This window comes from Rhinopithecus bieti, unplaced genomic scaffold (genome assembly GCF_001698545.2).
Source record: "Rhinopithecus bieti isolate Rb0 unplaced genomic scaffold, ASM169854v2 scaffold_50922, whole genome shotgun sequence".
Lineage (NCBI taxonomy): Eukaryota > Metazoa > Chordata > Mammalia > Primates > Cercopithecidae > Rhinopithecus > Rhinopithecus bieti.
The window spans coordinates 1012909-1030307 of NW_016820247.1; the positions used below are offsets into that span (position 1 = coordinate 1012909).

General features: G+C 41.2%; 2 protein-coding genes across 3 annotated transcripts in view; one reads left to right on the top strand and one right to left on the bottom strand.

Moving 5' to 3' along the window:
* Nucleotides 1-14465, bottom strand: part of ETFDH (electron transfer flavoprotein dehydrogenase) — a 42647-nt gene extending 28182 nt beyond the window's left edge. The window contains exons 1-3 of one of the 2 annotated variants that reach the window (XR_001882894.1): nt 14084-14465; nt 5619-5759; nt 2474-2703 (exon numbers count right to left, since the gene is read on the bottom strand). Coding sequence is in view for 1 of the 2 variants with exons in the window: in XM_017859703.1 (XP_017715192.1) it covers nt 2474-2703; nt 5619-5759; nt 14084-14123 (411 nt within the window). In the remaining variant the exon portion in view is untranslated. The remainder of the gene's footprint in view (nt 1-2473; nt 2704-5618; nt 5760-14083) is intronic. The other variant, XM_017859703.1, reaches the window with a different exon arrangement.
* Nucleotides 14466-14524: 59 nt separating this feature from the next.
* CUNH4orf46 (chromosome unknown C4orf46 homolog) lies at nt 14525-17384 on the top strand. The gene is made up of 2 exons (XM_017859702.1): nt 14525-14952; nt 16785-17384. The coding sequence occupies exons 1-2, from the start codon at nt 14770-14772 to the stop codon at nt 16938-16940; spliced, it is 339 nt and encodes a 112-aa protein (XP_017715191.1). The 5' UTR covers nt 14525-14769; the 3' UTR covers nt 16941-17384.
* Nucleotides 17385-17399: the final 15 nt, after the last annotated feature.

Below are 17399 nucleotides of genomic sequence, written 5' to 3' on the forward strand. Positions count from 1 at the left end.
TTAGTTTATATGTGCAAGTATAAATATAAATATAAAAAACTATAAAATGTACTCTGATGACAAAGAACTTCCCCCTAATTTTCTTTCGGCATTTCCTTTAGAAAACTTGTCACTGTAAATCCTTTCTCTGTCTGAGATGTATGGGATCCTTTTTTTTTTTTCTTTTTTCTTTTGAGACAGTGTCTCTTTCTGTCACCTAGGTTGGAATGCAGTGGTGCAATCTCGGCCCACTGCAGCCTCTCCCTCATGGGTTCAAGTGATTCTCCTGCCTCAGCCTCCCAAGTGGCTGGACTTACAGGCACCTGCCACCATGCCAGGCTAATTTTTGTATTTTTAGTAGAGAGGGGGTTTCACCATTTTGGCCAGGCTGGTCTCGAACTCCTGACCTCAAGTGATCCACCCCGCTTGGCCTCCCAAAGTGTTGGGATTACAGGCATAAGCCACCACGCCCGGCCAGCTGGGAATCTTTTAAAAATCTAAATAAACCTCTTGCCAGTTTTGTATCCTAGGAATATATCTCTTGGGAGTCTTGGAAACATCTTTGAAATGTGACCATCATGTCTTTTTGTCTCTGTGGAGAGGTGCTTGGCTCTAAGTTGAAACTTCCTGGTTGGTGAAAGGTAAGAGAAATTTTATTTTCCTTTTGGATAAAGACAATTAACATGTTGTGACATTGTACCTGCTGAGTTTACATATTAAAAAGCACCAAAGGCTGTGTGTGGTGGCTCACAGGCCTATAGTCCCAGCATTTTGGGAGGCCGAAGTCAGTGGATTTGAGCCCACATGGGAAAATCCCGTCTCTACTAAAAAAGTACAAAACTTAGCTGGGTGTGGTGGCGCACACCTGTAATCCCAGCTACTGAGGGGGCTGAAGTGGGAGAATTACTTGAGCCTGGGAGGTTGAGGCTGCAGAGAGTCATGATTGTGCCACTGTACTCCAGCCTGGGTGACAGAGTGAGACCCTGTCTCAAAAAAAAAGGTGCCAAAGCAATAAAGGGCTTTAACATGAAAAACATTTTCTATTAGAATTGATATTATATCAATGTTAATTCAATAATATCCATTTCTGATATAATATCGAAAGGATAAATTCGATTGGGTCCAATTAAAGTATTTCTAGTTTAAGGGAGCTTGATATTTCGGAAAGGAGAGCACAGATGAAATTTTTGGAATTCAATTTATTCCATATGGAAAGAATACAGATGATATTCATATTTTTTTAATCTTTGCAAGTATATTCACAACCACTGAATAATCTAATCTTGGAGGTAGGACAGGTATAATATAACCCATCTCAGAGAAGAAAAAATTGACAGTCTAAGATTTTAACCAATTCATACAAATTTTATTTAAGACAATAAAACTTGGACTTGGTCTTCTAGATATCACACCTGTGGTTTTTCTGCTTAGGTTCTCAGAAGCCATATTAATATGTTTCTTTAGAAAATCTATCCTCTTTGGCTTTAGATATTGCATTGTCCCAGAAACTATTACTTTATTAAGAACAATCATACAAAGACTTAAAGAACAAGTTTAAAAATACTCTCGGCTGGGCGCGGTGGCTCAAGCCTGTAATCCCAGCACTTTGGGAGGCCGAGACGGGCGGATCACAAGGTCAGGAGATCGAGACCATCCTGGCTAACACGGTGAAACCCCGTCTCTACTAAAAAAAATACAAAAAACTAGCCGGGCGAGGTGGCGGGCACCTGTAGTCCCAGCTACTCGGGAGGCTGAGGCAGGAGAACGGCATGAACCCAGGAGGTGCAGTTTGCAGTGAGCTAAGATCCGGCCACTGCACTCCAGCCTGGGTGACAAAGCGAGACTCCGTCTCAAAAAAAATAAAAAAATAAAAAAAAAATACTCTCAAAATACAAAATGCCTCCCAAGAAATATTCAAAGGTCTTCTCAAGTTATTATCGTCTCGTATACCCATTACACAAATATACATAGAAAGCATTACACAAAACTATTTGTTAATATCATAAATTACAATTCTGATATAATTTTTTTTTTTAATTTAAAAGTATATAATTATTCCCTAAGATAGAGTTACACGGGCTGGGCGTGGTGGCTCATGACTGTAATCCCAGAGCTTTGGGAGGTCAAGGTGGGTGGATCGCCTGAGGTCAGGAGTTCGAGACCAGCCTGGCCAACATAGTGAAATAGTGGAACCCTGTCTCTACTAAAATACAAAAAATTAGCTGGGTGGGGTGGCAGGTGCCTGTAATCCCAGCTACTAGGGAGACTGAGGCAGGAGAATCGCTTGAACCCGGGAGGTAGACGTTGCAGTGAGCCGAGATCGCGCCATTGCACTCCAGCCTGGGCAACAAGAGTGAAACTCTGTCTCAAAAAAAAAAAAAAAAAAAAGATAGAGTTACATGAAAAGGGTTTTCTATATTCCAGTAATTTGGGAACAATTACTGAAATACAATTACAAAAGATTAGACTTTGTATAAAAAACAATTTTTCATACTCCCTTCTCTTTCCAGTCTGGGAAGAGTTCTTTAAAAGCAGCTGGATCAAGGCAAGCCCCTGAGAGAGTATGAGCTCCTATCTGGGCAGCTTTCTCCACTAGACACACACGGATGTCCTTTTCATGTGCCGCAGCCAGCTGTTTTAGACGAACAGCTGCAGAGAGCCCTGCAGGGCCTGCACCAACTATTACAACATCTGCTTCTTCTGCAAACCTTTCCATGTTCACTCCTGGGAGAAATAAAAATTCTGGGATTAATATGACCCAATAATCACATGATAAATCACATGATAGTTAAAAAATACCCACTATGCTTTAGAGCATTATTTATGGAAATTCTCCCTGTGTTTTGCACAATAATTATATTAAGCATATTACTGTATTAGTATGATTATATTCTTAGGTTCTGTTCCAGTATATACTTTATTTCAGTTTCCATAAACTAATTCTTGGCTTTGAGATTTATTATTATACATTTAGCAAATATTTACTTGTCTAAAATATAGTCACAAGTAGCTTAATGACAGAAGTGCTTTCTGAGAAATGCATCATTAGGCAATTTTGCCCTTTTGCAAACATCATAGAGTATACTTACACAAACTAGATTGTATAGCCTATGATACACCTAGGCAACAGGGTATAGACTGTTACTCCTAGGCTACAAAGCTATATAGCATGTGACTATACTGCATACTGTAGGTAACTGTAACATAATAGTATTTATGTAACTAAACACATCTAAACACAGAAAAAGTACCAAATACAGTATAAAACGTATGTAGTATAAATATAAATACATTATAAATACAGTATGAAAAGTACAAAACACAGTATAAAAGATTTAAAAATGGTATATCTGTACAGGGTACTTACCATGAATAGAACTTACAGGACTGGAAGCTGTTCTTGGTAAGTGACTGAGTGAGCAGTGAGAAGGACAAGGACATCACACTACTACAGACTTCATAAACACTATACACTTAGGTCACACTCAATTTATACAGAAATATTTTTGTCAATAAATTACACTTAGCTTACAGTAATGTTTTTATTTTATAAGCTTTTAAATGTTTTAAACTTTTCAGCTGTCTTGTAATAACACTTAGCTAAAACACAAACACATTGTGCAGCTGTACAAAAAATGGTTTTATATCATTTTCTGTAAGCTTTTTTCTATTTCAAAATTTTTTAGCCTTTGTATAAAACGCAATTTTCATACCCCTTCTCTTTCCAGTCTGGGAAGAGTTCTTTAAAAGCACCTAGATCAAGGCAAGCCCCTGAGAGAGTATGAACTCCTATCTGGGCAGCTTTCTCCACTAAACACATACCTTTTAAACCCTTTTATTAAAAATTAAGATACATCCCAGCACTTTGGGAAGCCGAAGTGGGTGGATCACAAGGTCAGGAGATTGAGACCACCCTGGCTAACATGGTGAAACCCCGTCTCTATTAAAAATACAAAACATTAGCCAGATGAGGTGGCGGGCGCCTGTAGTCCCAGCTATATGGAAGGCTGAGGCAGGAGAATGGCATGAACCTGGGAGGCGGAGCTTGCAGTGAGCCACTGCACTCCAGCCTGGACGACAGAGTGAGACTCTGTCTCAAAAAAAATAAAATAATAATTAAGACACAAACACACACATTAGTTAGGCCTACACAGGGTCAGGATCATCAGTATCTTCCACCTCCACATCTTCTCCCACTGGAAGGTCATCAAAGACAGTAACACGCATGGGCTGTCATCTCCTATGCAAATGTTAGCTTCTTCCAGAATACCTCCTGAAGGACCTGCCTGTGTCCGTTTTACAGTTAACTTTTTAAAAAATTAAGTAAGAGTACACTCTAAAATAATGACAAAAGTATAATACAGTAAATACATAAACCAGTAACAGTCGTTTATTATCATGTATTATGTACTGTACATAATTGTATATGGTATACTTTTATTTTTTTATTTTTATTTTTTTTGAGACGGAGTCTTGCTCTGTCGCCCAGGCTGGAGTGCAGTGGCCGGATCTCAGCTCACTGCAAGCTCCGCCTCCCGGGTTCACGCTATTTTCCTGCCTCAGCCTCCCGAGTAGGTGGGACTACAGGCGCCCGCCACGACGCCCGGCTAGTTTTTTTGTATTTTTTAGTAGAGACGGGGTTTCACCGTGTTAGCCAGGATGGTCTTGATCTCCTGACCTCATGATCCGCCCGTCTCGGCCTCCCAAAGTGCTGGGATTACTTGAGCCACCGCGCCTGGCCGGTATACTTTTAAAGAACTGGCAGTCGAGTATGTTTGTTTACATCAGACTCACACAAATAACTGAGTAATGTGTTAAGCTAGGATGGTCTGGAAGCTATGTTCTAAAAGATGTCACTAGGTGATAGGAATTTTTCAGCTCCATTACAATGTCAAGGGATTACCATCATAAATGTTGCCAAGTGGTTGACTGAAGTGTCATTATGCAGCACGTGACTTGGTAAAGCCATAAAATATTATTGGATGTTTTAAGTTATGAAAATATTATACTCTCCTCCACAAAATGAAACAAAGTATCCAGAAAAGTCTCAGGAATTGTACACAAATTTTACTTACCTTCCCATCTCTTGTCCTTATCCCGGGGATAAATAGTATAATGGGTAGTAATTCGAGGCACAGTAGAAGTTGAAGACCATCTTGTAGCACACAGAGGTAGATAATTTTCTTAATTTTAAGGCATGAAAGCAGTGATATGCTGCACAAAATTACGAAAATTATTATCTTCCTTAAAATTAGTTTTCCTCAGTAGACTGAAAAAAATATAAGTGAATATTTATAAATATTCATATATATTATAATAAAACAAAATGAGTATAGTGAATTAGACTATAATCTTTCCTAGGTGAACAATTTGAAAAGCTTTTTCTCGGCTGGGCGCGGTGGCTCAAGCCTGTAATCCCAGCTCTTTGGGAGGCCAANGCTCCATTACAATGTCAAGGGATTACCATCATAAATGTTGCCAAGTGGTTGACTGAAGTGTCATTATGCAGCACGTGACTTGGTAAAGCCATAAAATATTATTGGATGTTTTTAAGTTATGAAAAATATTATACTCTCCTCCACAAAATGAAACAAAGTATCCAGAAAAGTCTCAGGAATTGTACACAAATTTTTACTTACCTTCCCATCTCTTGTCCTTATCCCGGGGATAAATAGTATAATGGGTAGTAATTCGAGGCACAGTAGAAGTTGAAGACCATCTTGTAGCACACAGAGGTAGATAATTTTTCTTAATTTTTAAGGCATGAAAGCAGTGATATGCTGCACAAAAATTACGAAAATTATTATCTTCCTTAAAATTAGTTTTCCTCAGTAGACTGAAAAAAATATAAGTGAATATTTATAAATATTCATATATATTATAATAAAAACAAAATGAGTATAGTGAATTAGACTATAATCTTTCCTAGGTGAACAATTTGAAAAGCTTTTCTCGGCTGGGCGCGGTGGCTCAAGCCTGTAATCCCAGCTCTTTGGGAGGCCAAGACGGGCGGATCACGAGGTCAGAAAATCGAGACCATCCTGGCTAACACGGTGAAACCCCGTCTCTACTAAAAAATACACAAAAAGAAGCCGGGCGAGGTGGCGGGCGCCTGTAGTCCCAGCTACTCCGGAGGCTGAGGCAAGAGAATAGCGTGAACCCGGGAGGCGGAGCTTGCAGTGAGCTGAGATCCGGCCACTGCACTCCAGCCTGGGCGACAGAGCAAGACTCCGTCTCAAAAAAAAAAGAAAAGAAAAGAAAAGAAAAGCTTTTCTCATAAAGCAATGTTTTCAAATCTTAAATATTTTAAAACTAATAAATTTATTCAATTTAGCTCATGTCAGGCTTAACTATGGATTAGTCATGAAAGCTGAACACTTTGAGAGTAATACAGAGTAGTATAGTAACTGTGTAGGTCAATAGCTTTAAGCACAAACTTGGTTTTATGGTCAGGTTCTTTTTAAAATAAGTTGACCTACATATATGGCAGTAGCTGCTGCTTCGTTTTCTTTTTTTTTTTTTTTTTTGACCGTGTTGCTCTGTTACCCAGGCTGGAGTGCAGGGGTGCAATCTTGGCTCACTACAGCCTCTGCCTCCTGGTTTCAAGCGATTCTCATGCCTCAGCCTCCAGAGTATCCGGGACTGCAGGTGTGCACCACCACATCCAAGTAATTTTTGGATTTTTTTTTTTTTTAGTAGAGACAGGGTTTTGCCATGTTGGCCAGGCTGGTCTCGAACTCCTGGCCTCAAGTGATCTGCCTGCCTCAGCCTCTAAAACTGCTGGGATTACAGGCGTGAGCCACTGTGGCTGGCCACAGTATCTTCTGATATCCTTAAAAATGTGTACATTTTGAGTCAGCAAAAGTATTTTATGGAAACGAACAGAAATTTGCAAAGATTTATCTGCAAAAATGTTCACTGAACCTTCTCTGCTGTCCTCAAACCTTCAGCTCTACCTTTTCTTTCCCTTATCCAGGCAGGTACCCTAGCGTCAAACCTCATAAAGACAGAGGCAATTAGATGGGAATTTTCTCAACTCCTTGGCAATAACTTCTAATATAATCTGTATTTGTGCCCATACTTTGTTCATTATCTCAGTTTATAGCAGAAAAGATGTCTTTTCTCCCATTGATTGTACTCAGTGAATATAGTGAAACAGACTATATTCTTCCCCACTTGGGGTTAATCTTTCTAGCTGGATGACGAGGCTTCTCTCTCCTGTTGTCTTAGAGACATCCCTCCATCTGATCCCCTCCCTTCTGATCTTCAATTTTGACTCCCTTCTCAACTTCTGTTCTCCTTGATAATCATCCCTATCATTAAAAAAAGACAGAGAATCCTCCCATGAAACCACTCTTGACAGATATAAAAACCTATATTTGAAGCTATATTCATTAGAAGTCTGTTATAGGAGAAGGGATAGAATAATAATAAAAAAAAAGAATAAAGACTTCAGAAATAGTACACATACATATATGGCATATAATAAAGATACCATTTCAAATTAGGGAGAAGAAATGGTTACTCATTAAATGGTGCAGAGATAGCCAGAAAGCCATTCAGGAAAAAAGTATACTCTGCTCCCTATGTCAAAATGAATTCTGTTTGATCGAAGATTTTATTAGGGAAAGTTCGAAGTATAGAAGACTATGGTGGGCTGGGCACAGTGGCTCATGACTGTAAATCTCAGCTAAGGCAGGAGGACTGCATGAGGCCAGGAGTTCAAGATCAGCCTAGGCAATATAGCAAGACCTCTTCTCTACAGAAATAAAAAATAAAAAGTAAAAAAATTAGCTAGGTGTGGTGGTATGCACCTGCAGTCCTACCTACTCAGGAAGCTGAGGTAGGATGATCCCTTGAGCCCAGTAATTTGAGGCTACAGTGAGCTAGGATCACGTCACTGTACTCCAACCTGGGCAACAAGCACTTTGTCTCAAAAAATAAAATAAAATAAAATAAAATGGTGATATTTTCTCCTCCCTTTGAGTGGCATGGGATGAACTTACTGGGTAGCTTCTAACAAGTAGAGAATGGAAAGTGAAAAATGTTAACTTTACAGTAGAGAAATATGGCAGATACCACTTTAAGCAAGTGATCAAGTTTAACGCTACCAGCAGTAAGACATATTGATACCATGTATCCCCTGATATGATGTGGTGAAAAGGGTTCTTTACCTCTGTGGTATTTATCCCCAAAAATCTTTAACCTCAGTCTAATCATGAGAAATCATCAGACAAACTCAGATTGAGGGACATTCTACAAAATGCTCGACCAGTACATGTCAAAAGTGTAAAGGTCTTGGGACACAAGAAAACACAGAGGAACTGTCAAATTGAAGTAGACTATGGAGACCTGCCAACTAAAGGCAACCTTGTGCCCTGGACTGGATCCTGGACCAGAAAAAGAAGATCTGAATAAAATCTGTAGTTTAATTAACTTTATTTCATCAATGTTAATTTTTTAGTTTTGATAAATATACTATGGTTATATAAGACATTAATCTCACTCAGCAAAGGGCATATGGGAACTCAGTACTATCTTTGCAACTCATCTGTAACTCTAAAACTATTTCAAGGTTAAAAGTTGAAAAAAAGATTATGGTGATAAGAAAGATCAAACCCAAATATAAGAGCTAAAACCATAAAACTTTTTGAAGACATCAGTGTAAATCTTTGTGACCTTGTGTAAACCAAAAATAAAATTCTAAGCCCCTAAACCAACTGAATGGACTCTCCTCTTGTCCAAGAAACCAAAAAAAGTAGTTCATGCCATGATGGTAAGTGGGGGGTCAGACATGCCTCATTACACCCTCTCCCTTTTGGAGTTCAGACATAACTGACCATCATTAACATTAATATCAAAATCCTAAGACTGACAGAACAGACTCTTTGTAGCAATAAGATACCAACTCCAACCTGACTCTGGTATAACATCACATGACAACAAGCCCTAGAGGAAATCAAAGTATTGTACCCCAAAATATATTTCTTGGACATAATTTTTGGATTGGCCCTGTAAAGCTGTCTCTTGTGAGGAAAATTTACATTCTGTGGAGAATTCTCTTCCCTTTCTAGGCCTTTTCCTGATCTAGAAGAGATTTAACTAAGAGTCTGATACCTTTTAAGGCAAGCTTGTCCAACCTGGAGCCCATGGGCAGCATGTTGCCCAGAATGCCTTTAAATGTGGCCCAACACAAATTCGTGAACTTTGAGATGTCCTGCCTTTCCAGGCCAAGCCAATGTAAACCTTACATGTATTGATAATGTCTTTGCCTGTAACTTCTCTCCCTAAAATGTATAAAATCAAGCTGTAACCCAACCACCTTGAGAACATGTTCTCAGGACCGCCTGAGGCTGTATAATGGGTCATGGTCCTCACATTTGGCTCAGAATTAATCTCTTCAAATAGTTTACGGAGTTTGGCTTTTTCATCAACACTTGGGCTAGGCAATGGTTTCTCTGATAGAGCAACCAAAAACACAAGCAACAACAAAAAATACAGTCAAATTGCACTTCATCAAAATTAAAACCTGTTGTGCGCCAAAGGATACCATCAAGAAAGTGAAAAGATAGCCCATATATTTTCAAATCATATATCTGATAATGGACTTATATTTAGAATACATAAAGAACTCCTATATCTAGTAATAAAAAGACAACCCAATTAAAAAGTGGGCAAAGGATCTGAATAGACATTTGTTCAAAGATGATATACAGATGGCCAATAAGTACATGAAAAGATGCTCAGCAGCATTAGCCATCAAGGAAATGCAAACCAAAGCCACATGAGATACTACTTTATATCCACTAGCATGGCTATAGTCAAGAAGACAATAATAAAACCACCTTTGCAAAACTTATAACAGGTAAAATTATTACAGTGAAAGAGATCTGACCTAACTGACTCCATCTTGCTTCTAACCTCCAAGTAGTCCTTGTTCATTCCTGGGAGTAGGCTGAATTAACTTTGGGAGTTTATAGTTGAATTTTGAAACAAAGACAATCACAGCCCTTTCCCAGGACAAACCCCCTTCCTTCCTGGGGACCAGACTGTCTTTGCAGGACTAACAAAATAGCTACAAGATTAGAAATTATGGTTTAAGAGTCATGCAGCTGGAGGTGGCAAGATTGTGAGCCTTCCCAAAGTGCTCCCGGCGATAACATCACTATTGTAAAATCTAGGATCACTACTTGAGATATTTTGCAGATCCTGCACTTGATGGATCAGCTGGCACCACCCAGATCGATGAACTGGCTCATCTGGTCGTGTGGCTCCCACTCCGGTACTGACTCAGTGCAAGAGGACAAACTCATCTCCCTATGATTTCATCTCTGATCTGACCAATTGGCACTCCCCATTTTCTGACCACCCCCACTCATCAAATTATCCTTAAAATCCCCAGTCTCCAAGTTTTCGGGGAGACTGATTTGAGTAACAATAAAACTGTGGTCTCTTGTATAGCTGCCTCTGTGTGAATTAAACTCCTTCTCTATTCTAATTATCCTGTTTTGATAAATTGGCTCTGTCTGGGTAGTGGGCAAGGAGAACCTGTTGGGCAGTTTCAATAACAAGAGTTAGCAAGGATGTGGAAAAACTGGAACCCTCATATACTCCTGGGGAATGTAAAATGATGCAGTCTCTTTGTAAAACAGTCTGGCAGTTCCTCAAAAGGTTAAACATGGAGTTTTCATATGACCCATTCCTAAGTCTATCCCTAAGATAATGAAAACATACTTCCATACAAAAACTTGCACATGAATGTTCCTAGCTGAACTTTTATTTTCATTTTTTTTTTGAGACAGGGTCTCACTCTGTCACCAAGGGTGGAATGCAGTGATGTGATCATGGCTTACTGAAGCCTTGACTTTCCAGGCTTAAGTGATCCTCCCACCTCAGCCTCCTGAGTTGCTAGGGCTACAGGTGCACACCACCATGCCCGGCTAATAGTTTCTATTTTTTTGTACACAAGCAGTCTCACTGCGTTATGTAGGCTAGTCTCGAAATCCTAGGCTTGAGCAATCTGCCTGTCTCAGCCTCCCAAAGTGCTGGGATTACAGGTGTGAGCCACCACAGCTGGCCAATAGCTGAATTATTTATAACAGCCCAAAAGTAGAAACAACCCAAATGTCGATCAATAAATGGTAAGAAGTGATATATCCAAATAATGAAATATTTAGCAATAAGAAGAAATTGAATACTGATATATGCTAACACATAGAAGAACTCTGAAAACAATATGTTATGTGAAGGAAGCCAGTCACAAAAAGACAATAGTATGTGCTTCCAGGTATACGAAATATTCAGAATAGGCTAGTCTATAGAGACAGAAAGTAGATTAACTGTTGTCTAAGGCTGGAAGGGGTTGGGAGTGAATACAGAGTTTCTCTTTGGAGTGATGAAAATGTTCTAAAATAGACTGCAGTGATGGTTACACAACTCTGACTATACTAAAAACCACTGAATTGTACACTTTAAATAGTATATATTGTACGGTTTGTGACATATCATTAAAGTTTATTAAAGCTGTTATAAAAAAGAACATTTATAGCCACACACAAAAATGTTATGAAGAAAACAGGTAATTTTTTTTTTTAGAATCTAGGATTTTCAAAGTTATTTTCTAAGAATGATAAAATCTAAAAGTTATAATATCACTAGACTAAAAATTTAAACCATTTATGTGACCAAAAAAGGGTAAAAATATAAATGTCTTTAGTTGTCTGTATTCTCCAGCAGATAGCACGCTCCAAAAGCACTGACCTTGTTGTACGTGGAAACCTAATGTTAGGTATACGTATTTGTTGACTAAATATTAGATAGTCGTTTTTGTACTTTCCTTCACTAGAGCATTCATTTATGATTGACACATGCTACCATAAAAGATTGATGCTTTTCAGAGTCATTTTCCGTGAAAAGGCAAATCTTTTAGACAATAAAAATGTTTGGTCATCTTTTTAAAAAGTGGCAAAGAAATGAATTTACTTATGCATACTAAAAACTATAGCATTGGGGCCAGACGTGGTAGCTCATGCCTATAATCCCAGCATTTGGGAGGCTGAGTTAGGAGGATCACTTGGGGCCAGGAATTTGAGACCAGCCTGGCCAACATGGCAAAACCCCGTCTCTACCAAAAATACAAAATTAGCCAGGCATGGTGGTAGGCGCTTGTGATCCCAGGTACTAGGGAGGCTCAGGCACGAGAATCACTTGAACCCGGGAGGCAGAGGTTGCAGTGAGCTGAGATTACATCACTGCACTCCAGCCTGAGCAACAGAGCAAGACTGTCTCAAAAAAACCCAAAAAACAAAAAAACTATAATATTGGGAACACTTTTTAAGCCTTAGATAACTATTCACCTATTCTAAGTTTTGAAAAAAAAAAAAGTATATTAAATACATAAAGATATTCTAGAACTCAGTTCAAGAGTTCAAATACACTATAATGAATATTTAAAATATTTAGTTTTCAATGCATTGTAGTTTAGTGTATAGAAGTTATTTACTTCTGAAAACTGATGATTGACATATGACAAACTGTATTTCTACTGCCTGTATAGCTACTGATTTTCTTGAGAATATTTGGAACTGTATAGTCTGAATTTCTCCAAAGGATTGGAAAAAAAAGTCACAACCTTTACCCCTTTTCTGAAAACACATCTGATATCTCGCTTTAGAGATTTAAATATTCAGTCTCCTTGGTTGAGAAGAGAGGTCACAAAGTCCACTGAACTCATAGCATCACCATATCAAAGTCACACTGCTGGCACATTGGTGTCTACCTCTTTCATGTCAGCAGGCTATGAAAATGGCAATGAATTGCCATCCAAAGAAAACAGAAATGGTAGTGGAATTTGGTTAGCACTGGGCTCAAGGCTGATTGCACCTAAATTAGGCTCTAAAGCAGATAGCACCTGACTAATGTTCCAAACACCATCTTATCCATACATTAAGTGCAGCAAAAAATGCATGGGCGACATGAAATTTAAACAAAGTTCTAATTTCTTAATATATGGAAGCCAAATTTAACAAAATTCTACTTTCATGAAATTTCATAAGAATATCCTTGAATTTGTAATATTTATACTTATTCTACCACCAAAACTTAAGTAAACTAAAGATTTAAAAAAAATTAAGCCAGTTATGACAGAATATGAGATCCTTTCGGGAACTTTTCTGTTTGAATTAACGACAACAATAAAAATTTAAGTAAAACTTTAAAAAGACCATCCAACTGTCATGATGGTTCAAAGAATACCCATAACACGATAAGGCCCTTAGAGTTAATTTTATTTTATTTTTTGAGACAGAGTCTGGCTCTGTCACCCAGGCTGGAGTGCAGTAGTGCGATCTCAGCTCATTGCAACCTCCACCTCCGGGTTCAAGTGATTCTCCTACCTAAGCCTCCTGAGTAGCTGGGATTACAGGCGTGGGCCACCACGCCCAGCTAATTGTTGTATTTTTAGTAGAGATGGGGTTTCAAAATGTTGGCCAGGCTGGTCTCGAACTCCTGACCTCGGGTGATCCACCCGCCTCGGCTTCCCAGAGTCCTGGGATTACAGGTGTGAGCCACCGCGCCCAGCCCTTAAAGTTAATTTTAGACAACGCAGAAAAACACCTGGTTCCAGATACACTCAGGAGACTTGGTCAACATATGAATGTTAACCATGATGTGACAGATCAGACTTCAATTTCTTTACACTGAACTAGGACGGCTGCGAAGACGAAAGTGAGGTCAGGACAGGGAGAAAAACTGGGCAAATACGATTTTTTTTTTCCATTTCCAACAAAGGTTTGAGGATTAGAATTCAGGATTCAGGAGTCCACCGAGGTGTGTGTGTGTTGACAGGTGGTGGTGGTGCGGAGGACGTGTCGACAAGTTTTCCCTGCCCTTGACCTTTAGCCTAGATATTAATTCTTTCAACTGGGGCAACCCCAGAGGGAGGAAGCCAGGGTCCACCACCAGGCTGACAGAGCGTGACCTTTGTCCTAGATAGCCTCAGAAAGCTGATGAGAGAAGGGGCAAGAGGTGCCTACAGCCCCCAGGACCGGCCTTGTCCCTTTTGCCCTAACTCCTCCACTAATCCCCACCGCCCATTTCCTCTCACCCGGGCAGGACAGCTTGGCTAGCGGCACCAGCATGTTCATAGTCACCAGGACTCTTGGTCGGACACAACAGGACTGTCCGCTGCTCGCGGCGGGCGCTGGACCTCTAGGCCGCGGGGGGCGCCATCACCTGCCGGAAAGCAAGAACTCTGCTGCAGTTCGCCTCCCCGCTCTGCTGACCGCTCTTGCTTCACTGCGTTCCCGCCTCCTTCTCGCTCTGCGCCGGCGCCATGGATGACGCGGCGGCCAGCCGAGGCTTCCGGGTCATGTACCAAACCAGGGAAAGATAAGGGACTGCAAGTCCCAGCCGGGGCGCGGTGAAACAGCCAGAGCGCGGCCAGAGCGGCCCACGAATCCCACAGCACAACACACGCGCAGTGAAAGGCAGTAGAAGGCGGGGCGACGCGCACGGCTTCCTGGGAGATGTAGTCTTCTGTACGCGCGCCGTTGGCGCCCCACTGGAGGCTCGCGCAGGAACCGTGAGCGGCCTAAGGTGAACTGACTCATATGATTGGCTGTCCCGAAAAATGAAAAGTCTTTGTGGTCCAGGGCTGAGACCCACGAGGAGACGGGGCGGGATTTCTGGTGGTAAGAGGCGGAGCCTCTCGGCTTTGGGCGCGAGTGGTTAAAAGACAGTTGGTGTCGGTTCGGCTGCTCGGGTCGGATTCCGCGGTCCCAGCTCTTCCCCATGGCAGACGCTGAGGAGTTGCAGGTTTCTTCGCCGCCGCCGCCTCCCTCTTCTCCCTCCTCTTCAGACGCCTCTGCAGCATCTTCCCCGGGCGGCCCAGTGAGTTTGGGCCGGCCAGTTCCGAGCAGGAGCAGCGGCCGAGCGGTGGACCCGCTGGAGGAAGTGGAGCTGCAGATCGGAGATGTGAGTGTGGCGTCGGGACGGCGTCCCCCCTCGGCGCCTCTGGGAAGACCGGCGGCGGCGGGGCTCGCGCGGCTAGGGGGCCCCCAATCCCCACGACCCGGGACCACCGGCCCTTCTGTGCCCCAGAGCATGCGTGCGGGAAGCCGGGAGGATGCCAGCAGCTGAAGTGCTACCCCTCTCTGAGGGTTCCCCCTTTAGATTTGGTGGTGAGGAGTCTTAAGGGGTTATCCCTCCTCCCGCCCCACCCCTTACTGGTTTCTTTTTGTCTCGCCTTTTGGTTTCAATCATCTGCAGTAACCCGAAGCCACGCAGCTCTGTGCTGCCTGTTGCTGGCTCTCTTTGCCTCCTCTTCTCCCATCGGAGAATAGTTTTCACTGCATGGGTTTGCTGGCTGTCTGTGGGTGCTTAGGATCAGGCTGTGATTTCTTTCCATGGGACTTAGAGCCTGCTGTTCTAGTTGGCTACTTGCCCAGGGACAGCTGATAATGCCATTGTCTGCCCCAGGTCTGCTTAGCGCTGGACTCAGCTTGAAGGGTTTAGGTCACGTGGATTGGCTTCATTGACGGTTTAGTTCAGGACTCCTCCCTTTGTATGACTGCTAGAATGCGTACTTAGGATAGAGTCTATTAAATCTTGAATCCCCCAGAAACTAGCACCGCACCTCCCAACCCTAACTCACACACCACTGGAGGGGAGAAGACAGGGAAGGGGAGTTTTATGTTCTCTTGAGTGGGTCAAGTGGAATGAGGTATGTAGGGTGTAATCTTCTGGGAGAGTTCTGTGGCCTGACCTTTCCTGCAGATTGGAAACTAGGGGATGAACCAGATTATCTCATTGCTTCCGCAAGTATTTTTTTAAGGATGACTAAAGTGCTTATCCAGCTTTTATTTTTGCAGAACAAACTGATTGCAAGTAAATATGTAGAATGAAGTGCTAATGTGTTATTTAGGAACAATGTTTTATATCATCGGTGAAGAAAACGTTTGGCTGAAAAGTGAATTTTCCACCAGGAGCTGAGTGTTTTCTGCATTTGTGTGTGATTTTTTGATGTTATTTGTCAGAGCTCAGAGTTTCTGTTCTTTGATCTATACATTTTCATTGTTTGAAGTGTTCACAGGTCAATGCCCATGTTACCCAAGTGGCAGTAAGAATTATTTATGATGAAATCCCTCAGATACTTCTGGCAGTTAGTGTCAAGGGGTCCAAGTTATCTTGTTGAGCTGAGACTCTAGTGTATTTTCATAGAAAACAACAATACTGGACCAAGCGCTGTGGCTCACGCCTGTAATCCCAGCACTTTGCGAGGCCGAGGCGGGCGGATCACTGAGGTCAGGATTCGACACCAGCTTGATCAACATGGAGAAACCCTGTTTTTACTAAAAATACAAAATTAGCCGGGTGTTGTGGCGCATGCCTGTAATCCCAGCTACTCAGGAGGCTGAGGCAGGAGAATCGCTTGAACCCGGGAGGCGGAGGTTGCAGTGAACCGAGATCACGCCATTGCGCTCCAGCCCGGGAAACAAGAACCAAACTCCATCTAAAAAAAAAAAGAAAGAAAAAACCAAAAAAAAAAAAAAAAAAACTGATTTGTCATGTCTCAGACATAATGGATATTTTTCTAGCAGACCTGTTTCTTCAAAGTCTACTCAATATTAAATAATTTTTTTAGGTTCCCTGAAAGAGCCAGTGCTTTAGTTTGAAAATTGATTACTTTTAAAGAAAATAACATGGGCATTGGATTCAAAGCCTTAAGCTATTTTTAGACTACTTATAAAATGAGATGAGAATTTTAAAAATAAAATTATGTCTGAGTTCTTTTTTGTTTGTTTTAGGCAGCCTTTTCATTAACCAAACTTCTTGAAGCCACATCTGCAGTATCAGCTCAAGTGGAAGAACTTGCCTTCAAATGTACTGAAAATGCACGATTCCTTAAAACATGGCGAGACCTCTTGAAAGAAGGCTATGATTCTTTGAAACCTGATGACTAATTTGGCATACTTCGTTGTTTAATAATGACTGCAATCATTCAGACTTCTTATGTCATATTTGTACATGTACCACACGTATAGAATGACCTCTGTCCAGGAGTTCTGTATATACTCAGAATGAAATTTTTCTTGGTTTTCTTGGCTTTTGTGAAAGCAGAATACCGATGCTATTTTTGTTGTGGACCAGTACTTGTTTGTCCTTAAATACTTTATGCCTCTGAACTTTCATAGAGTCCTTTATGAAAGTTAACTTCATCAATAGATGGTTAATATTAATAGAGCCACAGTGCTACCATTAGCAAACTAGGTAGACCATTATTTGTTTTGCAACAAAATGCTAAGCATGGCAGAGTTTGAAATTGCGTTTCGGCCGGGCGCGGTGGCTCAAGCCTGTAATCCCAGCACTTTGGGAGGCCGAGACGGGCGGATCACGAGGTCAGGAGATCGAGACCATCCTGG

What these genes read in the sequence shown, in the direction of transcription:
- CUNH4orf46 (XM_017859702.1), top strand. Translation starts at nt 14,770, where the DNA reads ATGGCAGACGCTGAGGAGTTGCAGGTTTCTTCGCCGCCGCCGCCTCCC. An exon ending in TGGAGCTGCAGATCGGAGAT is followed by an intron (nt 14,953 to 16,784) that starts GTGAGTGTGGCG and finishes TGTTTGTTTTAG; the next exon opens with GCAGCCTTTTCATTAACCAA.